Source organism: Ursus americanus, chromosome 5 (genome assembly GCF_024610735.1).
Source record: "Ursus americanus isolate L20-20 chromosome 5, mUrsAme1.1.p, whole genome shotgun sequence".
Taxonomy (NCBI): Eukaryota; Metazoa; Chordata; class Mammalia; order Carnivora; family Ursidae; genus Ursus; species Ursus americanus.
In genome coordinates this window covers 41,655,061-41,681,041 of record NC_142131.1, presented here as the reverse complement: position 1 = coordinate 41,681,041, position 25,981 = coordinate 41,655,061, and the positions used below count along the sequence as shown (strand labels likewise).

At 37.2% G+C, this 25,981-nt stretch overlaps 1 protein-coding gene and 1 pseudogene across 2 annotated transcripts in view; one reads left to right on the top strand and one right to left on the bottom strand.

Annotated features, from left to right (window-relative positions):
- Positions 1–25,981, bottom strand: part of DEPDC1B (DEP domain containing 1B) — an 82,181-nt gene that overhangs the window by 16,712 nt on the left and 39,488 nt on the right. For both annotated transcript variants that reach the window (XM_045794308.2, XM_087862136.1), the window contains exons 5-7: positions 25,628–25,758; positions 23,667–23,714; positions 19,074–19,214 (exon numbers count right to left, since the gene is read on the bottom strand). In XM_045794308.2, the coding sequence (XP_045650264.1) occupies positions 19,074–19,214; positions 23,667–23,714; positions 25,628–25,758 (320 nt within the window). The remainder of the gene's footprint in view (positions 1–19,073; positions 19,215–23,666; positions 23,715–25,627; positions 25,759–25,981) is intronic.
- Positions 6,780–7,537, top strand: LOC123790172 (protein YIPF5 pseudogene; annotated as a pseudogene).

Genomic DNA, 25,981 nt, shown 5'->3' with positions numbered 1-25,981 from the left:
ACAATAATAAACATTATAAAAATAAAGTGGTAAGAAGGAACATTTAAAAAAAATCAAGAGTACATCAGGGTTATAAAGTAATCAACAACTTTTTTAATTTTCCAATTTCTTTATTGGGATACGGTTAATCTAACACATAAAAGTTACATCCATCAAATATTAAAAAAAAAAAGTCTAACTATATTCTAAACTTCCAGTTGATTATATGGAAAAAGTCAAACCAAGGAGTTGGCCGCAATTTCAGGTTTTATGAAAATCAGGTGAGAAGGTGTAGGTAAACCCATCTCCAGAATTTATTGACACAAACCTATGTCCCTAGGGGACCACCCCTGACTCACAAACATCCCAGTAACTCATTGGCCCCCTGTGAAACCAGGGACTCCCCTTTCCTCCCTTCTGCCATTAATCCCAGCAATCCATTCCAATTGTTGATTTCCCACCTCCTGTAAGAGAAGCTATGCTACTGATCCCTTCCTTCCTTAAATCCCTCAGCTCCCAAAACAATGGCCTAGCCTCAGGCAGTGGAGGAAGCACCATCAAGAGCTTGAATGAGGGAAGCAGCCACGGCTAACCCCCCCCACCCCTGCCCTGCTGCACAACACTGGACAAAGTAGAAGGAGGGAGAGTTGCTTAGTCCAAAGCTTGAAGAGTCCCAAGATAAGATGAGAATCCTGACAAACCCCACCCCTGGAGCGTGGAATGCATTTTACCAAAGAAAGAAAAAAAACACTGTAGGGACTGGTTAACAATATGATTAGACTTTAACTACAGCTAAAATACATTATGAATTGAGTATATTCTTCTGAAGTTGACTTCGTGACTTAGCCATCCTTTACAGCATTGCTTCTTGGGGTGGAGTGGGGAGGGAGGGAAGGAGCAGAACATTGTTCCAGGCAAACGCAGTTTTAGAACAAAATCTGTCATTTTGATATCATTTTCAGATAAAAATAGAAAAATTAATTTGTTTCTGCCTCCCAAAATGTATAAAATCTGGTACTCCCAATTCCCCCACCTGCTCTATTTTTTTCTAATTGTACATTATCACCTCCTAATATACTATGGAATTTACTTTTTTGTTATCTACCATGATCTCCCCTCTGCCTTCCTGAAATGTAAGCTCCACGTGGTGGTCAGGGATTCTTGTCAGTTTTATTTATCGATAAACCTCCAACAGCTAAAAGAGCACCTGGTAGATCATAGGAGCTTTATAAACATTTTCTTTGCTGCATGTATGAATGAATGAATGAGTGAACATAGGAATGAAGGAATGACAATGACCTATCCTTTGCTAGGAACGGAGCTAGAATATCTGGCGTTAGTCCCAGTTCCCACTGATTGTATATGCTTGGACAACTCACTTAACCTTCACGAATCCCCATTAACCAGCAGTAAATTGTTGTGGACAGTTGTAAAACCAAATCATTGTACTGTGATGGGGGCCCATGGTCTATCAAGGGAAGCCGAGGTGATTTGAAAGTTCTAAGAGCACTGATGATGGCTGCTGCTACTACTACCATTACTACTGCCGCATTAAAGCATTAAAACTAATATCAGGGTGGAAAATACGATGCGAATCAGATGCAACTCTGGTTAGATTTTCTTCAAAAGTCAGTTAAGGGACGCCTGGGTGGCTTAGTCGGTTAAGCATCTGCCTTCAGCTCAGGTCATGATCCCAGGGTCCTGGGATCGAGTCTTGTGTTGGGCTCCTTGCTCTGCAGGGAGCCTGCTTCTTCCCCTGCTTGTGCTCTCTCTCTCTCCCTCTGTCAAATAAATAAATAAAATCTCAAAAAAAAAAAAAAGCCAGTTAAGAAATTAATTGTGCAGTAGTTTTACAGATGTGAATTTGGCTCTGGGCCTCTATAATGAGAGAATAAGTAAAATTCCACAATGTCCCAACATAGCTGTATTACTGAGTAATGAATCATCTAACAATGCCCTCCTCAAGCCTAACTGCTTCAATGGTTGCATAACGATATTACATAGGCTGGAAAAAAATATAAACATATGTAAACATCATCCGCACATACAATTTCTCCATGCATAATTCAGAAAGACTCCCACAATTATGACTCTTTGAGGCACTAGAAAAAAATCTCACATCCACATTATTATTAGGTACAAAGAACAATGTCTGATAATATTAGAAGTTCTTGTAACAACTTTTATTAACATTTTCTTGACTTTTTAGAGGAAAGAATGTGGATGCCTTTGTTGCCATTAATGAGAAAGCAATCTATCACAACATTTGACAGCCATTTGATAGCTGGCTCCTTGTTTATCTAGAGATTATAAAAGTCTTTGCTAGAATTGCCTATTAATGTATAATGTAAAACGCTACTGTTTTAAAACCTAGGTGAAAGTTGTTCTTCAGGCAAAAGGCTTACATTTTAACAGCATTTTGTCTGATATAACTGATATAGCAACTATGTGGGTGAACACAAGATTTCAAGGATGAACTACAACAGCTGACCTGCTTTCATTTCTTACTCCAGTCAAATAATTCAAATAGATACAAAGTTCATTTAAATAGGTAAAAAGTTCTTACTCCAATGAAATAATTTAAATAGATAAAAAAAATAAAAGGAGTTATCCAATATCCATAAAACGCAAGAATTAGGTGTAGGGACTCACCTGACCATGAAAGCAAGATTTGTTACAAAGCTGTAGTTTGATGCTACCTTAAGAATACACAAAAGACCAACAGGACAAAGCTGAAAGTCCAGAAAGGGGCCTACGTATGCAAGGGAACCTAATATATCACAGAAATGTCATCACAAATCAGTGAAGAAAGAATGGTCTGTTCCAAAGTGGTGTTTGGAATAATCTGATAACTGTATGGCAGGAAAAAGATTTAAACGACAGTGTCTACCTTATTAAAAATACAGGAAATTCTGACTCCAACCAACATGGAATAGCAAGGACCAGACTAACTCCCCCTCCACAAACAACTAGAAAACTTTTTCTATACATGGGGCAATAAGACAGGACCACAATCCCTGAGAAAAGGAAACAAAACAAATAAGTTCTACAATTTCCCCACGTTCTGCCTACCGGTACATTCCAAACATGGATCAGAGATGAGATCTCAAGCAGAGGGAAGAGACAGACCAGAGTTCATGGAGGTTGGGTCAGCTGGACCTTGTAAAGCAGAGTTCCATCTGCGGGGAGCTAAACAGGAAAAGGGTTCCATAAAGCTGCAGAGAAATCCCCTGAGACTCTGATGAAAACTGAAATGCACATACATGATTAAGGCGAAACTCTATGAAGTCATACAAAAAACAACCCATGAGCTTTAAGCTGAATGGTTCCCAGAGTTCACATAATAGACAATCCTGCTGATCACAGAAGGCATTGCATAGAAAGCCCAGCAGGGTTATGCTTCAATAGTAGGACCAAAATCCCATTCATTAAAGGTTAGTCTAGTAGGGCCCTAAAAACAGCTTTAAAAATAAGATGCAAATGAATCAAATTCAGTTAAATTAACTGCCTAACAGAACAAAGCTCACCGTCTTCAAAGGAAGACAACAAAGTTCAGACACTCAACAATGAAAAAGATTTTGTTCAATCAAAATTACTAGACAAGCCAAGAAGCAGAAAAGTGTGACCCATCAGGAGAAAAAGAATCAGTAGAAAATCATAAAAATAGCCCAGGAAATAACTGAGATGAAGGATTTAGAGAGAAGTATGTTACAAAAGGTATTCTATATGCTCATATTTTTAAAAATATATAAATACAAGAAGGAGAGAAATGGAAGATATAAAAGAGAACCAAATGGAACTTCTAGAGATGAAAGATGTTAATCCTCAAAAGAAACACTCACTAGATAAGACCCACAGCAGATGAACACTTCAAAAGAGAAAAAAGAAAACTTAAATAGACAGTAAAATGAACTAGCCAAAACAGAAGCAAAGAAGACAAAATAAAAAGTAGGGGAAAGAAATGAAGAGCTGCAGCAACCTGAGGGAAAGTATCAAGTGACCTAAAATACGTGTCATTAGAAAAGTGGAAGGAGTCACAGAAAAAATAATTGAAGAAATAATGGCTAAAAACTTCCCAAATTTGGTGAAATCTATAAATCAACAGAGGAAAGAAATTCACTGAATCAAAGGGCGATAAACACAAAAACCTCTCAGAAGCATATTATAATTAAATTCCTAAAAATCAGAGATAAAGAAATTCTCAAAAGCACTCAGAGGAAAAAAGATACATTACAAAGACAGGAACAAAAGTAAGTAATGACCACAGACTTTTCATCAGAAACTATTCAAGCCAGAAGACATCTTCAAAGTGCTAAAAGAAGAAAACCATTAACTTAGAATTCTATATCCATTGAAAATACTTTTCAGAACTAAGTCTGAACAAAGACTTTTCAGAATTCCCTCTCCCCCAAAAAGCTGAGAGAATCTGCTGCCAAGAGACTTATGCCACAGGATAAATGTCAAAGGACATTTTTCAAGCAGAATGAAAGTGATACCAGATGGAAACCTGGATCTGCATAAAGGAATGAAGATTACCAGAAAAGATTAATATATGAATAAATAAAACTTGTTTTTATTCCTTAATTTCTTTAAAAGAAAATCACCTGTGGCTAAAGAAAAAATAACATACAGTATGGTTTATAACAGATGCTATAAAATACATGTCAGACAAAAACGTATGACAGCAATATCACAAAGGGCAAGGGAGAGAACATAGAAAGATATTACGGTAAGGTGGTAACATTATATGTGAAGTAATATAGTATTTAAATGTAGGCAAAGCTTTCTTGAGACAAAAAAGCATGAACCATAAAAGAAAATGATAAAAGGGACTTCATCAAAACAAAAAGCTTCTGCTTTTTCAAAGACATTGTTAAGAAAAGGAAAAAGAAAACCACAATCTGGGAGAAAATATTTATAATACATAATCTAACAAAGGACTTACATGCTGAAAATACAAGTAACTCTTACAACTCAATAATAAGAGAATAAACAAGCCAATAAAAACCAGAATATTTCAACTGACACTTCACAAAAAAAGATATAGAACAGCCATTGGGCAAATGAAAAGATGCTTAACATTACTAGCCATCAGAAAAATGCAGCTAAAAACTACAAAAATATACCACCACATACCCACTAGGTGAGCTAAAACAAAGTACTGACAGTGTCAAATGTTAACAAGGATGTAGAGCTACTGAAACTCCCATGCACCACTGGTGGGAATGTAAAATGACACAACTAGTTTGGAAAACAGCTTGTTTTCATAATGAAAGTCAACATACATTTATCACATGACTCAACAATTTCACTCCTAGCTATTTACACAAAAGAAGTTAAGATATATGTTCCTAGAGCCTTATCCAAGACTGGATACAATCCACATGTTCCTCAACAAGTGAATAGATAACTGGTTTGTCTTAAACCCACGCAATAGAATACTCAGCAAAACAATGTAACAGCTACCTGTACCGGCAACATGAATGAAATCTCAAAAGTACTGTGTTGAGCAAAAGCCAGATAGAAAGTACATACTGTATAATTCCACTTGTATGAAACTCTTAAACAGAAAACCTAATCTATAGGATAGAAAGCTTCTATTTCTAGTTGTCTGGTGCCAGTGATGGGTTTGGGTACTGAATAAAAGAGAGCAAAAGAGAACCTTCAGGAGTGAAAAAAAAAAAAAAAAAGAAAAAAAAAGAAACTTCGGGAGTAATGGAAATGGTCTGTTATATTAATTGTAATGTTAATTACACTAATAAATACTCATCAAAACTCACTGAACTGTACTTAAAATGGGTGCATACTGGGGCACCTGGGTGGCTCAGTTGGTTAAGCATCTGACTCTTGGTTTCGGCTCAGGTCGTGATCTCAGGGTCATGAGAAGGAGCCCAGTGTCGATTCCACACTGAGCACAGAGCCTGCTTGAGATTCTCTCTCTCCCTCTGCCCCTTCCCCCAGCCCCTGCCCTCCCTGGCTCATGGGTACGCATGTGCACACATGCTCTGTCTCCAAAGAAAAATTGGTTGCGTCTTAATTTTATGTATGTTAATTATATCTTAATATAGTCAATTTTAAAATAAATTAAATGAATCAAGAGAAATTAGAGACCTAAACATGAGAAAAGCAAAACTTAAAAATCTTAGAATTACAGAATCTCTCTGCGAAAGAAAGATTTCTTAAAGACACACAAGTAAATTAATCTGACCAAAATAAAACATAAAATTTTTTACCTTTTGATTAAAACCAAAAAAGAAGCCACACACTAGGAAATAATATTTGTAAGATACAAGGTATAAAGAATAAGTATCTAAAATATATTTTTAGAATGACTAAAAAAAAAAAAGAAAAATCAAAAGAAAAAAATAAAGGACAGAAAAAATATTTCACCCAAGAAGAAATCCATATGACCAATAAACAGCAACAAGATTATTTTTTACACACATCAGACTGCAAAATTTAAAAATTTACACACCCAGACTGCGCCTGGGTGGCGCAGTCATTAAGTGTCTGCCTTCAGCTCAGGGCGTGATCCCGGCGTTCTGGGATGGAGCCCCACATCAGGCTCCTCCGCTAGAAGCCTGCTTCTTCCTCTCCCACTCCCCCCTGCTTGTGTTCCCTCTCTCGCTGGCTGTCTCTGTCAAATGAATAAATAAAATCTTAAAAAAAAAAAAAGGCCCAGTGGTGTTCTGACCTTGTGACATGGAGCAACAGGGCCAGTTCAGAGTCTTAAGCCATGTATGGGGGTTTTGGGGGGTTGCTGGAGCTGTTGATGCTGCTACCATGTTTGATCATGTGCAATGTCAGACTTGGATAACATAAACACGGATTTCTAACAGACACGTCACAGCATTGATGACCAGTCACAGTGGTCCTCTGATGATGGAGGAAGTGGAGGACCCTACAGCAAATAGGATGCTGGCTAGGATTACTCACAGCAAGGCCGATTTGTCCCTTCAGACATGATGCAGCCACAAGAGCCATACACTGGGCTGATTTTCAGCCAACTCAGGTGTACACTCCAACACAGGGGCCATTCTACGGAAACAACTTTGAGGATGAGCCACCTTTATGAGAAGAATTAGGTATCAATTTTGACCACATCTGGCAAAAACCACGAACAGTGTTACATCCATTAGAAGTAACAGATGGCAGCATCATGCATGAGACTGATGTGGCTGGACCAATGGTTTTTTGCCTTGCCTTTGGAGCCACATTGTTACCGGCTAGCAAAATCCAGTTTGGCTATGTATATGGGATCAGTGCAAGTGGATGTCTAGGAATGTTTTGTTTATTAACTTAATGAGTATGACAGGTGTTTCATTCAGTTATGTGGCAAGATATTGTCTTCTTCCCATAATCCTACTTTCCAGCTTTATGGTGATATTTTCTTTGTAAGGAATGGTAGGAATCATTATCACTGCTGGAATTATTGAATGGTGTAGTTTTTCTGCATCCAAAATTTTTATTTCTGCATTAGCCATGGAAGGATGGCAATTTCTAGTAGCATATCCTTGTACTTTGTTATACAGTCTTCGCCCTGATTTCCATTTTTTGAACTGAATTTATCTAGCATGTGGACATCATTAGGCCAAAAGGGACTTTGAACTCTGAAATTGGACCAGGAAACTGCTACAGTACAACTCTCACGAGGATCTAAAATTTGGCTATCAGAGCAATGGAAATAAACATGTATCTTTTGTTCATTTTTATAGAACTTTTGAATACTATGTTGGATTTACCTGCAGTATGACTAGCTCTAGGTGTCTGTGCTTTACAAATAAGAAGTGCTATTTCTTTCCTGTTCCTGCAGCCCTTGAAAAACAAGTTCTTTCCTTGCAAATTATATTAAGATGTTTTTGATAGATTTTTATCAACTATGGGAAACTAACCACAGAGCTGATAATCTTTCTTAAAAACAAAGCAGTCAGGAGTGCCTAGTGGCACAGTAAGTTAAGCATCCGGCTCCTGGTGTTGGCTCAGGTCCTGATCTCTGGGTTGTAGGATCAATCCCCATGTCTGGCTCTGCACTCAGCAAAGAGTCTGCTTGGGATTCTCTCTCCCTCTCCCTCTCCCTCTCCCTCTGCACCTCCCACTCATGTTCTCACTCTCTCAGTCTCTTTGTAAAATAAAAAATAAATCTTAAAAACAAACAAACAAACAAACAAACCAGCAACCTAGTCACAGCTAAGAAGACATAAGACTTATTGTCAAAATAGTTTTCCAAGGGATTAGGAAAGAAAAATTGCTTGTATTCTCAAGTTGATGCACTTGAAGCAAAAAAGTGTAGTTTTATGAGTTTACACTTCAAAAATTTGACATTCCTTTAAATTATCTCATGGAAATTTTGCTAAAATTCAATGATACAAGAAGTTCACAATGTACTTACTATAGACAGGAAATGTGAACACCTGCTGAGATTAGCATGAACTATACCATAGTGGCCTAGACTGGCGCAATAATGTTTACAGTTGGATTTCCAGGTTTCCTAGGAAAAAGAAAATCACTAACCTTTTTTGAGAAAAATATTTAAAATGTCATAATTTCAGTACTGCAGTTATCAATGTAAAGTGCATTTGATGCTTAGTAATAAAAAATTTTCCCAATTAAAAAAAATTTAAAAGCCGATGAAACCAAGTATTGGTAAAAAAAAAAAAATGGTCAAACAGAAATATACTTCAAATGCATGTATAAATTGTTGCAACAACTCTGGAAAGCAATTTGCCTGAACTAGTAAAGATGTAAATACCAAAAAGCCTAGCAGTTCAGCTTCTAGATATAGAGAAAGACATGGATGTCTTGCAACATTACAGAAAATATATGTTAAGTTAGGGTGGTGCACACACGGTTGTCTGTTACATTACTCTCCACGCTGACGATTTAACCACTTCTCCTCCCAAATAGTACTGTTGGTGAAAGTTCAGAAATCAAAAGGCAGGGATACTCATGTAGTGCTGTTAGAGAATTCTATCTGCAAACAATACTTCCAATAACAGTGAACACAACAAGCACTAAATCTTGGCTTCTATATATGGGTCTCCACTCAAAGGAACCAAGAATCCTTGAAAAAATGCCTGATTCCAGGGCTGGAGAAAGAAAGAACAAGAACAGCTTTTCCTGACAGAAAGTAAGAAAGTGCTCCAAGAATGATGGGGATGTGGTTAAATAGAGAAATACATGAGCTAGTTTTTAGGGGTCTCCACCGGGATTCCAATTATGTGTATGTTAGACTACCTGATATTGTCCTATATGTCACTGGAGCTGTGTTTGATGCACGTTATTGTGTTTTTTTCTGGACTTTGTTCTGTCTGTGCTTTCTTTAGGCTAGCTGTTATTGCTGCATATTCAAGTTCACTGATCTTTTCTTCTGCAGTGTCTAATCTGTTCCTAATCCCATTCAGTGAAATTTCCATTTGCGATACTGCACTTTTTTAACTCCTGGAGTCCAATTTGGTTCTTTTTCTTCTTCGTCTTCTTTTTTTAAATGAGATTGTCGTTTTTGAAGTGTACAATTCAGCAATTTTTAGTATAGTCATTAAGTTATGCCCATCACCACTATCTAATTCCAGAATATTTCTGTCACTCCAAAAAGAAATCCCCATACCAAATAGCAGTCACTCCCCATTCTCTACATTCTTCAGCCCCTGGAAAACACTAATCACTGTCATAGGCTTTCTGAACATTTCATATAAATGGAATATACAAAACATTTTGTGTCTGGCTTCTTTCACTTAGAATAATGTTTTCAAGGTTCAACCATGTTATAGCATGTAACAGTACTTCATTCCTTTTGATAGTTGCAAAACATTCCATTGTGTGGATATACTACCTTTTTTCCATTCATCATTTGATAGACATTTCTGTTATTTCCACTTTTTGGTTATTATGAATAATGTTGCTATGAACATTTAGTTGCTCGGTGATATATGTTGTCAACTGTTTGGTATATACCTAAGAGTGGACATACTAACTCACATGCCAAATGAAGTTTTAACTTTTTTAAAAAAATGCCAAACTACTTAATAAAATGTCTGTGCCAAAGTAGTTAAGGCTTGCCCCAGTAATACAGTTGGGATTCACATCTATGTGCCCTTCCTCCTTTACATACATAAATTATCAACACATAATTACCAAACCCCTTTCAATAAACTCTTCTTGATTTTAATTTAGTATTAAAATTAAATGGTCAGCAACTATTAATTGCTAATTAAAACATTACACCCTTGAATTAATATCATATTCTATATCCTTTATTAACACTCACAGACGTATTTTTCTTAGTTACTATATAAGTCCTAAATCAAAACCAGTTTTAATTTTCGATTATGTTTACAAAGTTTATCTGGCAGCCACCTAGCATCATTGTGCTATATCATAAGTAATATACTGGCAAAATCTCCGGAACCTGGGGGAAAAGCCTTAAAGTCCTAGTAGCTGTTAAGTAAACGTGTATTTTAAAAAGACATTGAACCTAGGGAATAAAGTAGACATAAACTAATAGCATTTCTCAATCACATCAAAGTTATAACCTGTACTCACAAAAATATTAGTTGGTAGAAAATTAAGAAACTGGCAGGGGAATACTTTATAAATTACTTTTTTAAATATTTTTAAATGTTTAAAGAGACAATAGCATAAAAAGTCATAATCCTAGAATTCCGTTAGTATTAGAAACATAGACACTATAGACAAGGGGAAGAATCTGGTCCCAAAGACATTTAACTCTGCCCCTGTTTATCATATCATTGTACATGTCAAATAAAAATAGAACAATAGATTACAAATAAAATAAAATCTTTGTTTGTAGGATGTAGTGATTTGCAGCACTTCCATACCATTAATCTTGATGGCAGCCAAGAGTTCTACTACCTGTAAAAGCTTATGAATTTCACAAAATACTTTAGAACTTGAGTAAAAGACCTTCCACTACAGAAAAGAATTTTAGAAGATGGGTAATGGTTTTGGAGTTTATTTTTCCATCATTAAAAATTAGAGTTAAAAAAAACTAGAATAGCAGCTAACACTTATAAAATAAAACTAATTTCTATGATGAAGGAAATAGTTAACCTTAAGCATTTTATTATGTACTGAACAGTGTTCCAAACCCCAAATATTGTCTCATTTAATTCTTCTAACAACTCTGGAAGGAAGATAACTATCGTTTTTCCCATTTATAGAAAAAGAAAGTGAGGCTTACAGAGATGAGGTCACTTGCCCCAGTCACACAGCTACTTAGTGGCTGAGTATGATGTGAGCGCGCACACACTAGGGGCATGCACATCGAAATACTGTGCTGTATTATTTCCTTTGCCCATGGGCCAATTATTTCCTAAGGATAAATTCCTACAAGAAGAAAAGTTGGCTCAAAGGATATGCACAAATATTGCACATGAAGACAGTGGAATAAAATACCACTCTGCATTGTTCAGCTGGGGGCAAGGATTACACCGTAAAAACAATTGAGAATTTCTCAACATAATAAAATCTGAAACTAGCTCTTTTATACCAAAGAGGGCCCATAAAACCATTAAGAGTTCAAAATGAAAGTCAGGTGATAACCACTCCCTACTTGTCTCTCATGAAGTAAAAATACAATGTAGTGTATCCCTGAAGAAACTTCCAAACCACTTTAAAATGTTAATGCCACCACACAAAGGAATGAAAAACTGGATGTAACTCTAAAAAATATGGTCCACAGGTAAAAAGTTTTTTTTTTTAAATCTAAGTGTAAAGGACAAATCACGTGGACTATAAGCATCTTTCACAATGAACTATGATTATTAGTAATATTTGAGCAATATTACACTTTCTGAGAGATCTTCTCATTCATTAAATCCTCATAATCTCCATACTAGGTAGTTAGAGATGAAATTTAGAGCAGGGTTTTTTCAAAAATTTTTTACTACAACTAAAATTTAAAAACATGTTACATCACAATATATGTACAAATACACAGGTATTTAAAACAAAAAAAATGTATAAAAATACCTACTCTTACTATATACAATGATACCATGTACTGTGATATTTGTACATTATTCTTTTTCTTTGTTTAATGCTGTCCTACTGCATAGAATTCATATCCAACACACAATTTCTGAAACAGTGGCTTACGAACTACTGAGTGTGAACCGAGGCTCTTATATAGAACAAACATCCAGGAATACACAGCCAGAGCCAGACAGAAATTCTGGTCTGAGAGCGGGAGACAGATCCAGGATGAAGGTAAGAAGTGAAAATCCTGAGCACATGGGTGATCCATGAGGTGGTATGAATATGATCAAAGGGAAGATGTATGGGGAAAAGGCTGAGGTTTGATGTGCTTTTAATACTTCAGTCCTTGGCATCCAGTCCCAAGCATGTTATTTTTCAATCTGTTCAAATGTCAAAGCAGGACTCACTTCTAGATGTGCTTTTGAATCTTGGAGTGCTATGTAATGCTTTCCTCAGTTCAAACACATGTAGGAATACTTAGATCCTCAAAAATAGTTTAATCTGGCTTCTCTGTTTCTGTTTTCTAACTTCTTTCTCATTGCTGACCATTACCTAATCTTTTTATTCTTTCCGTAAAAGCTTACTGACAAAAGCATGTTACAGAACTCGGGAAAAATGACTGCAAGACAACTTAGCTTTAAATTACACATGACGACATAGAAGGCCTCTTTGGGTGCCTGGGTGGCTCAATTGGTTAAGCGTCTGCCTTCAGGGTTATGATCCCAGGGTGTTGGGATCGAGATCTACATCGGGCTCCCTGCTCAGCGGGGAGCCTGCTTCTCCCTCTCTCTCTCTGTCAAATGAATAAATAAAATCTTTAAAAATAATAATAAATTACACATGACAGTCTACTGTTGAACTCAAACACATCTTCAACAAGTACCTTCGGAGTCCTCAAGATCAAACTATTACTGATTTTAAAGAGTTTCATGCGGTGTTTTAGATTCGTGGGGAGTGTTTTAGGTTTTAAGAACTTCTGAAGGACATTAGCATTCTCTCCTCATTTTATAGCCAAAGAGTTTCAGTGTGGTCACTATTTTATTCTTTGGATTAATTTCATTTTGCTCAAAAAAGCTAATAGAATAACCTCTCGTCTTTCGTCATTCTTATAATCTCAACATCACCATAAAAATACTGAGTCTTCCTTTTCGAGAAAATGACAAGGATGTTCTGTAGCCCCAGAGGTACCTTATTTCTTGCATTTCAGAATGATACACTAGTGCTTATCCCAATTACAGATTATAAAGATCCACAAGTAGTTTTGCATTAAAAAAAAAATCTTGCTGTCATTTGAGAGAAAACATGGCCAGATAGCAACACATGGTTTCCCCATCTTAATTTATACATTGTTCCAATTTTTATATTTTTTGAAACAAAAGAATGAAACTTAGTGGGAAAATAAGTGTAACCCATTGCTTTAAGTTTCATGTTTTGATATCTAGAAGCATGACAGGCATTACTGCCATTTATCAATGAGAAAACCAGGGCCTAGAAAGGCAGAGTGACTCATCGAAGTAGCAACACTTAGGTTAACAAACCAAGTTACTGGAGTTTGGTGATGTTTCCGTTGGTGAAATAAGAATAAAATAATGAAAACATAATACACAATCCACCAAATAACTTACATAATTCACCTGTGAGACTTTTATCCATCAGGGAAACACTTCGTTATTTAGCTGGTTTGATGGAGGATAATGAATAAATAATCAAATACTCAAAGAAACCCAACTGCTCCTTATGATAAAAATAAATACAATTAAAATAATATTCTCTATTACTAGATATTAGGTGACACCTCAGTCATGAAGACGACATGACAGGTTCAGACCCTTTGTGGGACCCTTATGTTTGTCACTGTCCTTCCCATTCTCTGATGGTTACATCAGCTTTCCACTCTCAAATTATCCCAAATAAATTTTTATTCCTGCGAAGTAGACCTGAAGTGTCCACTAACATATGCAATGTTATCAATAAGCTATCCCTTGTGGGAGATTCAAATAAGAAGTGAAATATGAAGACTTCTAAGAGGGCCCAGATGTCCCTGAAAGGCCAGTGAGACCATGTCTGTTCAGCCAGAGAATAAGAGACTCAAGAAGGTTCATTGGTAGTTTTCAAACAACCAAAGGAATAATTAAAAAAAAAAAAAAAAAGTTAGTTTCATTTTCACTGAGAAGAGACATAAAAAGGAAAAGGTTTATACTCAGGCAAAAGAATTGAGACTACAGAGCAGTTGGCAAGGACTCCCTGCCTAAAGAAAGACGTAGCAAGAGGGACTATTTCTCCAGAGGCTTTGAAGGAAAAGGCAAACAAGTTGCCTTTGTGAATTGCTTTAAATTAGGCACAGATTCACCCACGTACAAGATGATGCCCTTTCCTACACAAAGCGCCCCAAACTGCTGTAGCATTTTTATGACTTCTCTTGCTTTTATGCTGAGAAAGTCTTTCACACACCCAACATCAGATAAATATCAACTGTATTAGATTTGCATTTTTTACATTTAATTCTCTTAACTCAGCTGGAATTTATCCTGATTAATGGTATGAGAAAGGTCTGCATTTTTTCCCAAAAGTTTTTTCAGTTTTCCTAGTGATTACTAGTATATTTATAAATAGCTTAGATATTTTGTTATAGCAAGGAATATCTAGGCATTTCCCTAAATTTCCATCATTAAGGAGTACCTAACCCCACTTTACTCCGACAATCTTGATATAACAATAATCATTTAATTTGGTGGTGCTTCAACATCCTTACCTTGGCCCGTCTACATCTTCAAGAGCTCCAGCCATAAGCCCTGGGCTCTGAGAGCACCACCAGCAAGAACTTTGCACTAACATGGGCAAGAGCCCTCTGTCTGGTCAAGCACACCAACTAGGCACTCTCTGAAAAAAAGAATTGTTTTACCTTAAGAATTACCATGGGATGAGGACCCCGAGATAACCTGAAGAACATAAAAGCAAGAGGTAATAAGGCAAAGATGACACGAAGCTCCAGAAGATCTCTAAGAAGTCATCAGACAGAAGAACCAAAGAATGGAAAGTCTACCCTTATAGATGTTTCCAGGTTAAAAAAACCTAGAAGATCTCAACTATTTAGCTGGAGAATCCAGTGTCCAATCAACCTAGTGAATTTCAGTGGCATTTTCTAAACTTCACATTTAGGAAGCAGGGAGTAGCAAAGAGCTACTCAGTTTTCCAGCCTCCTCGCCAATAAACCAGGAGCCAAAGCTCAGCCGCCTGCAGGAGCAGACAAAAAGGAATAAATGAGCAGAGCGAGTCACATGAACTGGGCTTGAGAGTCTGAGAAGCAGTGGGAAGCATCGGAGAGATTCCACGTCCCTGGAACACTTGCTCCTTCTAGTGGTGGCTCTAGCTACACAGACAGCAATCCGTGCCCAGGAGAATTCAAGCCCCAAACTGCCAGATATGCCAGTTTTTCTCTTCACAGAGTCACAAATTCTTATGTACACTTCCTGTTTCCTCAAGTTTGGCAAGTAAGTTTTCTTTTGAAAACACAAAGGTCAAACCAGATGTATCTATCAGCCCAGAGATCACTAGTGTGGGAACCCAGATTATAACGTTATACAACCCACAAGTCACCCAACTGTCCAAACAGCACCCCCTGCCCTTCTGCACTTCCTTTGTGTCTCCCTTTCTCCTCGATATGACAAATAATGACAAGCTACAGAGCTCCTGGGGTTCTAGGGTACATGTGGAGTGAGTGAAGAATGCTAGACCACCTCATTCACCCCATTTAAGAGTCAGCCAAATTCTGGTCTTCATAAGAAACTGTCATTTTGGAAATGAAGATGAATTACTCTACACAGTCATGTTGTTAGGTCAGACTGCTGACCCAAATTAAATCATTTTTTCTACCGTAAGTAAAGAATAAGTCCAAGAACTTTTTTTTTCTTTAAGAAGTCTTAGATGTTTTGCTTCACTCTCAGTGACTGACAGCTCTCTAGGTCACAGGTTTTGCATCAAGCTAGTTTATTTCATTCTGGAAGTAAAAAATTCATTAAACTGAAAATCATTTCCAATGAAAATGCTGTAGAATTTTTAGCTTCTACACAAACTAGACTTGTTACCTATGTTATTACTTACTTATCCAGTGGTATCCTACTGCAATCCAAGTAAGTCAAAAGGTTTGAATAACTGAGTCAACCCCTCTAAGATTCAACCTATGTATCAGGCTTATACATATCTATCTATATATTACCTTTTACCACAGACTTTAACAGGATCGCTGTGCTAGATGATTTTTATTAATCGTATAATGATCAAATTATAATAATCTAGAAGAGAAATAGAAAGTTTCTATTCCTTCTTTTACTACACAGGATCTAAAACTAAATGGTTTTCAAAGGAGAGTGTCTTAAATATGTTCGCTTAAGAAGGACTGGATCAGGGAAGGTTAATAAATTTTGACTATCCGCACACATTAGTCTATCCTTGTGCATAACTGCCATAAATTCTCCATTCCATCCATCTTTCTCCACCCTAAACCCTGTATCAGTAATATTTTAGAGGGTGGCTGATTCTGACATCAATTTAGAAATAATCAGCTTTGACTCCTAGCTGAGATCAAAATGGACAATTGTAGTAGAAGAGACCAGTGATGGCATAAACATAGCTGATCCAGATAGGAATTTGTTTTCTAAAAAAAAGTTCCAAGTATTTGTGTTTCCAAACCAGATCATTTTTACCATAGAACATTATGAAAATGAAAAATGAAAAGAAAATCTAAGAAGTAATTTTTAATCCGGTCTTTAGGGGCACCTGGGCAGCTCGGTTGGGTACACGTCCAACCCTTGATTTCAGCTCAGGTCATGATCTCAGGGTTGTGCAATCAAACCCTGAGCTCAGCGCAGAGTCTGCTTAAGACTCTCTCTCAGGAGTCGAGATGCCCTTCAACAGATGACTGGATTAAGAAGTTGTGGTCCATATATACAATGGAATATTACTCAGCTATCAGAAAAAAACGAATTCTCAACATTTGCTGCAACATGGACGGCACTGGAGGAGATAATGCTAAGTGAAATAAGTCAAGCAGAGAAAGACAACTATCATATGATTTCTCTCATCTATGGAACATAAGAACTAGGATGATCGGTAGGGGAAGAAAGGGATAAAGAAAGGGGGGGTAATCAGAAGGGGGAATGAAACATGAGAGACTATGGACTATGAGAAACAAACTGAGGGCCTCAGAGGGGAGGGGGGTGGGGGAATGGGATAGGTCGGTGATGGGTAGTAAGGAGGGCACGAATTGCATGGTGCACTGGGTGTTATACGCAACTAATGAATCATCGAGCTTTACATCGGAAACCGGGGATGTACTGTATGGTGACTAACATAATATAATAAAAAATCATTAAAAAAAAAAAAAAGACTCTCTCTCTTCCCCCACAATTTCCTCTGCCCCTCCCCCTACTCGCACTCTCTCTTGCTCTGTCTCTAAAATAAATAAATAAATTTTTAAAAAAATCTTTAGAATTTTTATTTTACCAGTGGCACAATGGCAGAAAGTGGCTAAAATGAGAATCAGCTCAATGAGTCCATATGCACAGTAAACAGCAGCAAGTATTCATCATTAGGTATGATGTTCAAAAGGACAGAAGCCCTCAATCCTCTTTGTTGAACACAAAATACCAAGATGACCCAGTGGTCTCAAATCCCAGCAACAGGCCTAATCCTTTCATCTATTCCCAATACTAATCTCTCTAAAAACACACTCATTCTTATGCACATGATTTACAATTGTTGTACTTTGCTTATTATCAGAAAACCTACCAAATCTTAAAATTTAAAGTACATGAGACATTCAAATATTGCTGATACTTTATTTTGTGAAGATACTATGGTGGTATCCATACTTTTCAAGAAGAAAGTAAGATGGTAAGAGGAGAAAGGGAAGAGAAGGGAAGGGAAAGATGGGTAAACTCCACAGTATTCATGAACAAGAGTATCCAAGTTCCCACAAATTTACATAACAGAGCATGATTCAGACACGGTGATTCGGTCATTAAAGCAAACTCTTTGACAGTAAAACAATACTATTAATTGAACAATCACAACAACAACAGGAAAATCTGATATCCAAGAAGAAAGAAACAATATAAAAAAGACCTACAGCAATAACGCGGATTGTTTTTCCTTTCAAGCCTGTTTTTTTGACGCTGTAAATTCTGAAGAATAGGAACAAGTTTCAGAGGATGATAAAGTTAAAGTTATATTTATTTGTCATGTCACAAATAACAAACAGTCCTACAAAAACCTGTTCCTTCTATGAAAAGAAATTAGATTTCTAAATGAAAATACATCTCTCATACTTGACTCTTCATAAAGGCATATCCAGAGTAGTAGATTTACTCTGAACAGTAAATGTCAAATTTACATTCTTCTCTACCACAGAAGTTGTACTTTTTTGTACAAAAATGACACACAGTATATTATTCTTTCTTAAGAAGTAAAAACTATTGGCCCTTGCTTTGCATTTCCTAACAGAGCTTAACCGTTTTCTTTTCCTCCTTCATAGAGCAGGACTGCAATCAGGCAAGCACCTCATTAGTTTTTATTTCAAAAATGCTATCGAGGAGGACCTGGGTGGCTCAGTCGGTTAAGCGTCTACCTTCAGCTCAGGTCATGATCCCAGGGTCCTGGGATCGAGTCCCGTGTCTTTCCGTCTGTTGTCATCGGGCTCCCACCTCAGCAAGGAGCCTGCTTCTCCCTCTGTCCCTCTCCCCACTCATGCTTGCCTCTCTCTCTTGTGCTTTCTGTCTCTCTCTCTCAAATAAATAATAAAAATCTTTTTTTTTAAAGATTTTATTTATTTATTTGACAGAGAGAGAGTGAGCACAAGTAGGGGTAGCAGCAAGCAGAGGAAAAGGGAGAAGCAGGCTCCCATCCCAGGACCCTGGGATCATGACCTGAGCCGAAGGCAGATGCTCAACCCACTGAGCCAACCGGGTGCCCCAATAATTAAAATCTTTAAAACAAAAACAAAAATGCTATGGAGGTTTGACTAATGGAAGTCTCAAGACAGCAGAAAATGAAATGATTCAAAGTCAATAATACAGACACATGTTCATTATATTTCAACTTACCTAATACACTGACAAAGGCATCAAAAAGATGAAATGTAAGTAGAGGCTCTTTCAAGTGACCATAGTAATCTGCTATGGTTTTAAAGACATCTTTTTCAAATCCTAAATACATAGGCTGCTTCAAATCTGAACAATTAGGCCCTGTTAAAAGAGAGAGAGAGAGAGAAAGAAAGAAACATTAATGGGACGATCACTTCTAAGGATTCTCTATGCATATGTATGGTGTGTATCAAGATATCAAGATCAGAAAAGTTTTCATGGGGAAAATTGACATTATACAAATTGATATTATACATTTCCTTACACGAATATTCTTTATGTCTAAATCAAAATCTATTATAAAACAATGAGGAAAATCACTGGCTCACTTGCATTTTAAAAGTAATCCACTCTTTCTTTTACATCCTTCTGAAAGGCATTTTTGTTAAATATAGATGATGATTATTTTCTGTGAAATAGTCAATGTTTTCCTAGTCTTGACAGTTGACCAAGATGATAATTAGCTCACATATGTAATAGACAAGTTATAAAGCAATTTGCAAAGCTTTTCATTATTTTATCATTTCTATATTATGAAATCCTAGAGTCAGAGCTAAGTTAATCAAATTCTACCTCGAACTAAACTACTTCAGACCAATAAAAACTTATACTTTTTTTTTTTTTTAAGATTTTATTTATTTATTTGACAGAGATAGAGACAGCCAGCGAGAGAGGGAACACAAGCAGGGGGAGCGGGAGAGGAAGAGGCAGGCTCACAGCAGAGGAGCCTGATGTGGGGCTCGATCCCATAACTCCGGGATCACGCCCTGAGCCGAAGGCAGGTGCTTAACTGCTGTGCCACCCAGGCGCCCCTATACTCTTTTTTCTTAAAGTGATTCTAAAAAGGAGATTTTAACATTGTGTCCTGTAATTCATTCTGTCTATAAAACTCCCTATCTGATCCCTAACCAACCTTTAAAAGATAGTGTGTCAAGCAAAACATATTCGAAAGTTGGGGTAACTCTAGAAGCCTGGAACAATGTGGTTTCAGCCATACCCTAAGCAGAAGCAAGAAAAAGATCCAGTTGTTTCTGGGACCAAAGAAGAACAAGAAGAAATGCTGAGGGGCGCCTGGGTGGCACAGCGGTTAAGCGTCTGCCTTCGGCTCAGGGTGTGATCCTGGCGTTCTGGGATCGAGCCCCACATCAGGCTCCTCCGCTATGAGCCTGCTTCTTCCTCTCCCACTCCCCCTGCTTGTGTTCCCTCTCTCGCTGGCTGTCTCTAACTCTGTCAAATAAATAAATAAAATCTTTAAAAAAAAAAAAAAAAAGAAGAAGAAGGAATGCTGAGCTCTCTACAGATATGGCAGCAAATGCCCCCAAGAATCCACACACAGATCACAGATTCACATTGCCAAGTGGAGAGAAAAACTGGAGCTGCCCATGCCTTGAGGGAAATGGCAAGTAGCCTCATGAGGAACAGTCCGGCCAGGCCTCTCAATTTCCATGACAGTACAGAAGAACGGAGTGCAAGCACACTGGCCAATTCTGAGCCAGCAGACCACAAGACTAAACAACTAGACCCAAACAGATCTCTATCTGCAGGGGAGCAAAAGATAAATCCAGTAAAAGTGGAAAGAAACCCTTCCTTCAGAATCACTGCAACTAAAGAGAAAGGATCAAACAAAAAAAAAAACCAGTTAAATATTCTGGGCCTTTACATTGCAAGGCCAATAGGACCATGTGAAAATGGCTTTTGTTAGTCTCTTTAAAGACCCTCTTACCTTTTAATATTCTGTATACTTCCTATAAAATAATTTCATTTGATTGACTAAAATAATGAAAATTACAAAAGATCTATATGTGGTACCATGTTAACCTAGCAGCCAACAGAGCCATCATTCTTGCTTGCTTCCTCCTTTGAAATACCCCAAGTTTAGTCAATTGAAATAATTAGTTTGGTAAGTCTCAGCAAGGAATCCACATTGCCTTGAATTACTCCCTCCCAAGATAAGTATGAGGTTGATAGTAAGCAGTTGTGAGCACTGTGTAAGCAGTGTCCCTTTATGAACTTTTCATCATTCCTGTTAAAAATAGGCACAAACAAAACAATGTTTCCGTAAAAATGCAAGTACACAGTGGGCCCTATGAGAGGAGGTCATAGTTCTAAGATTTTTGTTTCTTAATTATCTTGAACTTCAGAATATCTTTTATAAATGTTATTCCTGACTGATCTCAGAAAAGTGGTGCCTGTATCTGTTTTTTTTTTCCTTTATTGAATTCTTATAATCTACATGACAAAGAAGAAAAACACAGTTAACCTGTTTTTGTATTTACTATCAGTCCATCATTCTGTGGCCAACCCTGAGGCTGGCTAACAATGAAAGTACTCAGGCCTACGTGCACATGGTCTACCAATGGGCCTGCGAGAAAGAGGAGAGCAGCAAATTTACAGAAAAAGAGGCAAGAGGCCTTCAAAATATCCTATAACTCAGCCAGCCTATCCTTTCGGTTGTTCCCTATTAGATGCCTATAAAGCCTCAATAAGGATAAGAAGGAAAAGGAACAGGCCATGACTTTGAAAGACTCAAAATAAATTTGGGGGGGAGGGGGCAATAGGATTTGGAAAACTTTCTTTTTTTTTAAAGATTTTATTTCTTTATTTGACAGAGAGAGACAGCCAGGGAGAGAGGGAACACAAGCAGGGGGAGTGGGAGAAGAAGAAGCAGGTTCCCAGCGGAGGAGCCTGATGTGGGGCTCGATCCAAGAACGCCGGGATCACGCCCTGAGCCAAAGGCAGACGCTTAACGACTGAGCCACCCAGGCACCCCAGGATTTGGAAAACTTAATCATGTCACAAAAGGACGTCTTTGCCCTTTGATCACCTTTTTTTCTTGGACACATAAACAAGCATTCTTACGGACACGCCAACCACCTGTAAAGCACTGCACTTGCTCCATGTGAGACATGTCCCTGTGCCCAAGAACTTTCCACCTAATACAAGACCACCTCACACATGCAGAGAACATTATGAAGTTGCTCTTTACATCTCTCTCCTCCACTGTTGAGTAATTCCAGTTATTCTACTATTACTGCAGAAGTTTTTGTGGCTTTATGTTTACAACTCCCTTAAGGGAAAAACTGTATCTTCACTACATTTTGATCATCATTGAAAAATCTGTATCACAACCACACCTTAATATACATTACAGAACATATTGTAGCCTAGATTTATTTTACTGGGTTCCTCTATTCTTTCCCAGCTGATCAACTTCCAAATCCTTGGTTTGCCAGAAATTCAGAAATGGGTAATTTAACTTTGCATTTATACCTTCTATCTCATCATTGCCAACTCTTGCCAGAGATATAATTTAAATTTAATTTACTTCAAATGGCTGAGCAGGAAGAATAAAAAAGCACTCTCCCAAGCTAAAACCACTCTATATCTCAGAGGTTCCAAAATACTAACTAAAAACCAATGAAAATTCAATAAACACAGAAAACTTCGGGCTTCGCACAAGCTAATAACTGGTACTCATATTCAGAATGATAGTATATAATCATTGTCCATATATTATGACTGAGATTACCTACAATAAACTGCATAGTTACTTTAATTTCATTGTATGATCAGACAAAACACCAGTTAAATAAATCATTCAGAGTCTACTAATTCAAACTTTTATTACACCTATATCTGTACATGCTAAACCTACCCAAAAGGTACCTTTCTGAGGTCATGTGTGAGGCTTAAAGGCCCCACAGACCAAATATCACCATTATTAATCAAACAAAATAACTAGACTTTTTTTCATTAAAATCACTTGTTTGGGTTAAGCCATTAACCATTAGAATCCCTTCTTTGGGTTAAGCCTTCTAAAAAAAATCCCCAGAAAAGTGGCAGTGTTAGTGAGACACTATAATAACACATTCTTTACAGTGCCTATGATATTCAATGAATGGATATTTATGCCTCTGAAATAGACTAAGCCTATGCAAATCGTCACAAGGACCACCACAATCCAGGCCCCGTCTTCATCTTACATTCAATTACTGAAATATCCCTTCTCATTTCTCCGCATGCAAGCTCTTCTCCTTCCAAACCATTCTGCTTATCAGACTAGTCTTCTAAAACATTTCTTTCCCATTTAAACTCATGTCCTATAAAAAGCCAATAGTGGATAGGATCTGCTGAGTAAATTGAGATATATATACAGGACATACTTAGGAATATATATTTTAGAAAAAAAAATAGAGGTTTTAAAAATAAAAATGTATAAATTGTCAACAGGCAGCTATCTGCACAATATTATATTCAATATAACTAATTTTTCTTTATTGTGATGAAACAGTCAGAAGAAGTAGTATGGATTTTACCTGTAGTGTGATTATATCCATCAGAAAAGAGAAGCACACATTCCTTCGAAAATGTTTTGTAACCCAGACTTTTCACCAAGGCGCAAATTCATCACTAAAAGCACACTGGTCCCAAAATAATTAATTGCCAGTCTCACAGGTGTCAAATCAATGTTCAGGCCATTGAACAAAAATATTTTCTAATTCAGGACACTAATTTCTGTTAATCTTATAAAACTGAAGGATAATTAGTACTTACAATTAGCCAAACACTTCATAGCTGACAGTACCCAATGAGGAAGCTCTTCTGCAGAGAAATGAAAATAAAAAGAAGATATTTGACTCAGCTGCATATAACTCAAAGAATTATATACATATACAGAATCATAAGACTGTACAACTTGCCCAAATAAGATGAAACATATGTGCCAGTTGTAAGTCGCACATCAATAATTAATAGAGAGGAATGTTTAAACACTGGAAAGTTTTCCTAGCAGCAGTGTCACAACATGGGCTTGTACAGACATGCCTGCAAACTTCTCAAAGGACAAAATGCACCTTTTAAAGCTTTGGTGAAAAGCAGAAATTTGATAGTTTATTCCGAAGAAACAAACTAATCAGTTACCCTAAGAATTAAAGAAGGAAAAGACAGAAAAATTAAAAATATTAGTTACCAACTATACTTGTGAATTCAGTTCACCAACCCCCCCCAAAAGGGGGTAAATTCTCTATGTCCATTGTCCAATATAAGTATCATTTTGCATGTTTCAATTTTCAAAATGTTTTGGGGCAAGAAAGTTCCACTGATATACTAATATAGGCTATTAGTTTTTGGACAGCCTTAAAATAATAACTATTAACATTGCAACAAAAAATTCCAGCTGAGGCTTTTTTCTGGAGTTCCTCCCCTCCTGGCCCTGACACAGACATCTGATGAGATGGACCTGCACTCATTTTGTGAAAAACTGCGAAGACACTAGTCGAACTGTATTGGCTCTGATGAACCTGGGGCTTCTGAAAGTGCTCTTCTTTGTAAGCACTTGGTGAGACGAAAGATGACCAATCATCTAACTGGTAGGTAAAAGTGCTAATGTTTGTTCTACTCAAAGAATGTGGAAGGATTTTAAGATGTATTTCAAAGGCAATACCCCCCCCCCCATCATTCTATGTAATTTAATTGTAGAGGTTGATCTTAACCTGACAACTCATGGAGCCATACCTTTATTTCTGTTTCCTGATCTCCTCCATTCCCAATATAGAGGCGATATAAAAGAGGAAGTGCTTCAAGTTTCAAAAACACATTCTGCTCCTGTCAGGAATCGGGGCCTAGAAAAACCTCTCTCCCTCTTGCAGCTGTTCAGGCTCCTTCGGGGAGAGTTCTATCTTGCTGCCCAGGAGCCTCCAGCCCTAAATTTAATATAATTTATAAAAACCCGAAAGTCCTATACCAGCTTCCCACATCCAAATGTCATTCTAGTGCCAGCTCTTCCCAGGATCAAGGGTTGGAAGTAAAGAAGGAACCATTCAGAAGACCCATCCAACTCTGGCCCATCCCCGATCCAAGAGAAGAAAGCTTTACAATCAGTTTGGGGATTCTGACCCACTACAGGTACCATGTCATTATTTTTCCAAATAAAAGAACCAGGATAGACAGCTGCTAAATTCCTTTTTTCCTGACTTGTAAAGTGGCTTGAAGAAAAGGTATAAAAAAATTAAAGCATCTTCACCATTTAAAGGGCTACCTTTATTAACAAGAAAAAAAATGACATAAATCAAGATTATCCTAGAAAATCTGCCACAGAGACACCATACTGAAAAGGTCAGTGAGAACCTAAAATCAATCAGACCTACTTGAAACCTAAAATCAATCTCCAAGATCCAGTCAGTCACAAATCGACTCAAGCACTCAGTTAGGTCTTAAACTTACTTTTCAGGGATTTTTCTGTGAATAATACAGAACTACTTAATGTCCAGTGTGGCTAACATTGAACTAGCCTCTGGATGGATTGTGCTGAAGCTTTGACTCCTAGATATTCACCTTTCCCTGACATTTCCTTAATCCACACAATTATTTAAAAGGCATAAGGAAGTGAGACAAGCTATACACAATGAGGGGGTACATTTATTGAGGGTTTAGAAAAGGGTCCATAAAGAAGCTGATGGACCTGTGCAGCCAATATAGTGGGTCAAATGGGACCAGGATGGTTTTTACGCACTTACTTGACTTGTCATCAAGGATGACAACTCCCTGCTTGCTCACACTATACACATTATGGATAATGAACTTAGAGTTGACCAGTTGAATGTCTAAGACTTCTTCCAAAGACTCCAAGCCAAGGATTTTCTGTAAACTGGAAAAATATATGATAATTAAATTATTTTTTTAAAAATCAGTATTACCCAAAACCTGGCATGTAAAAGATCAATCTTTAAAATGCATTGTTTTCATGCATTTTATTCAATCTTGGGCAAAAAGGCTAGAAATTGAAGACGATGAAACAAACTTAAAAGACCCTTTGGCCATTAACAGATTGCTTCACTAATTTAATAACATAATACCTTGAATGCCAAGAA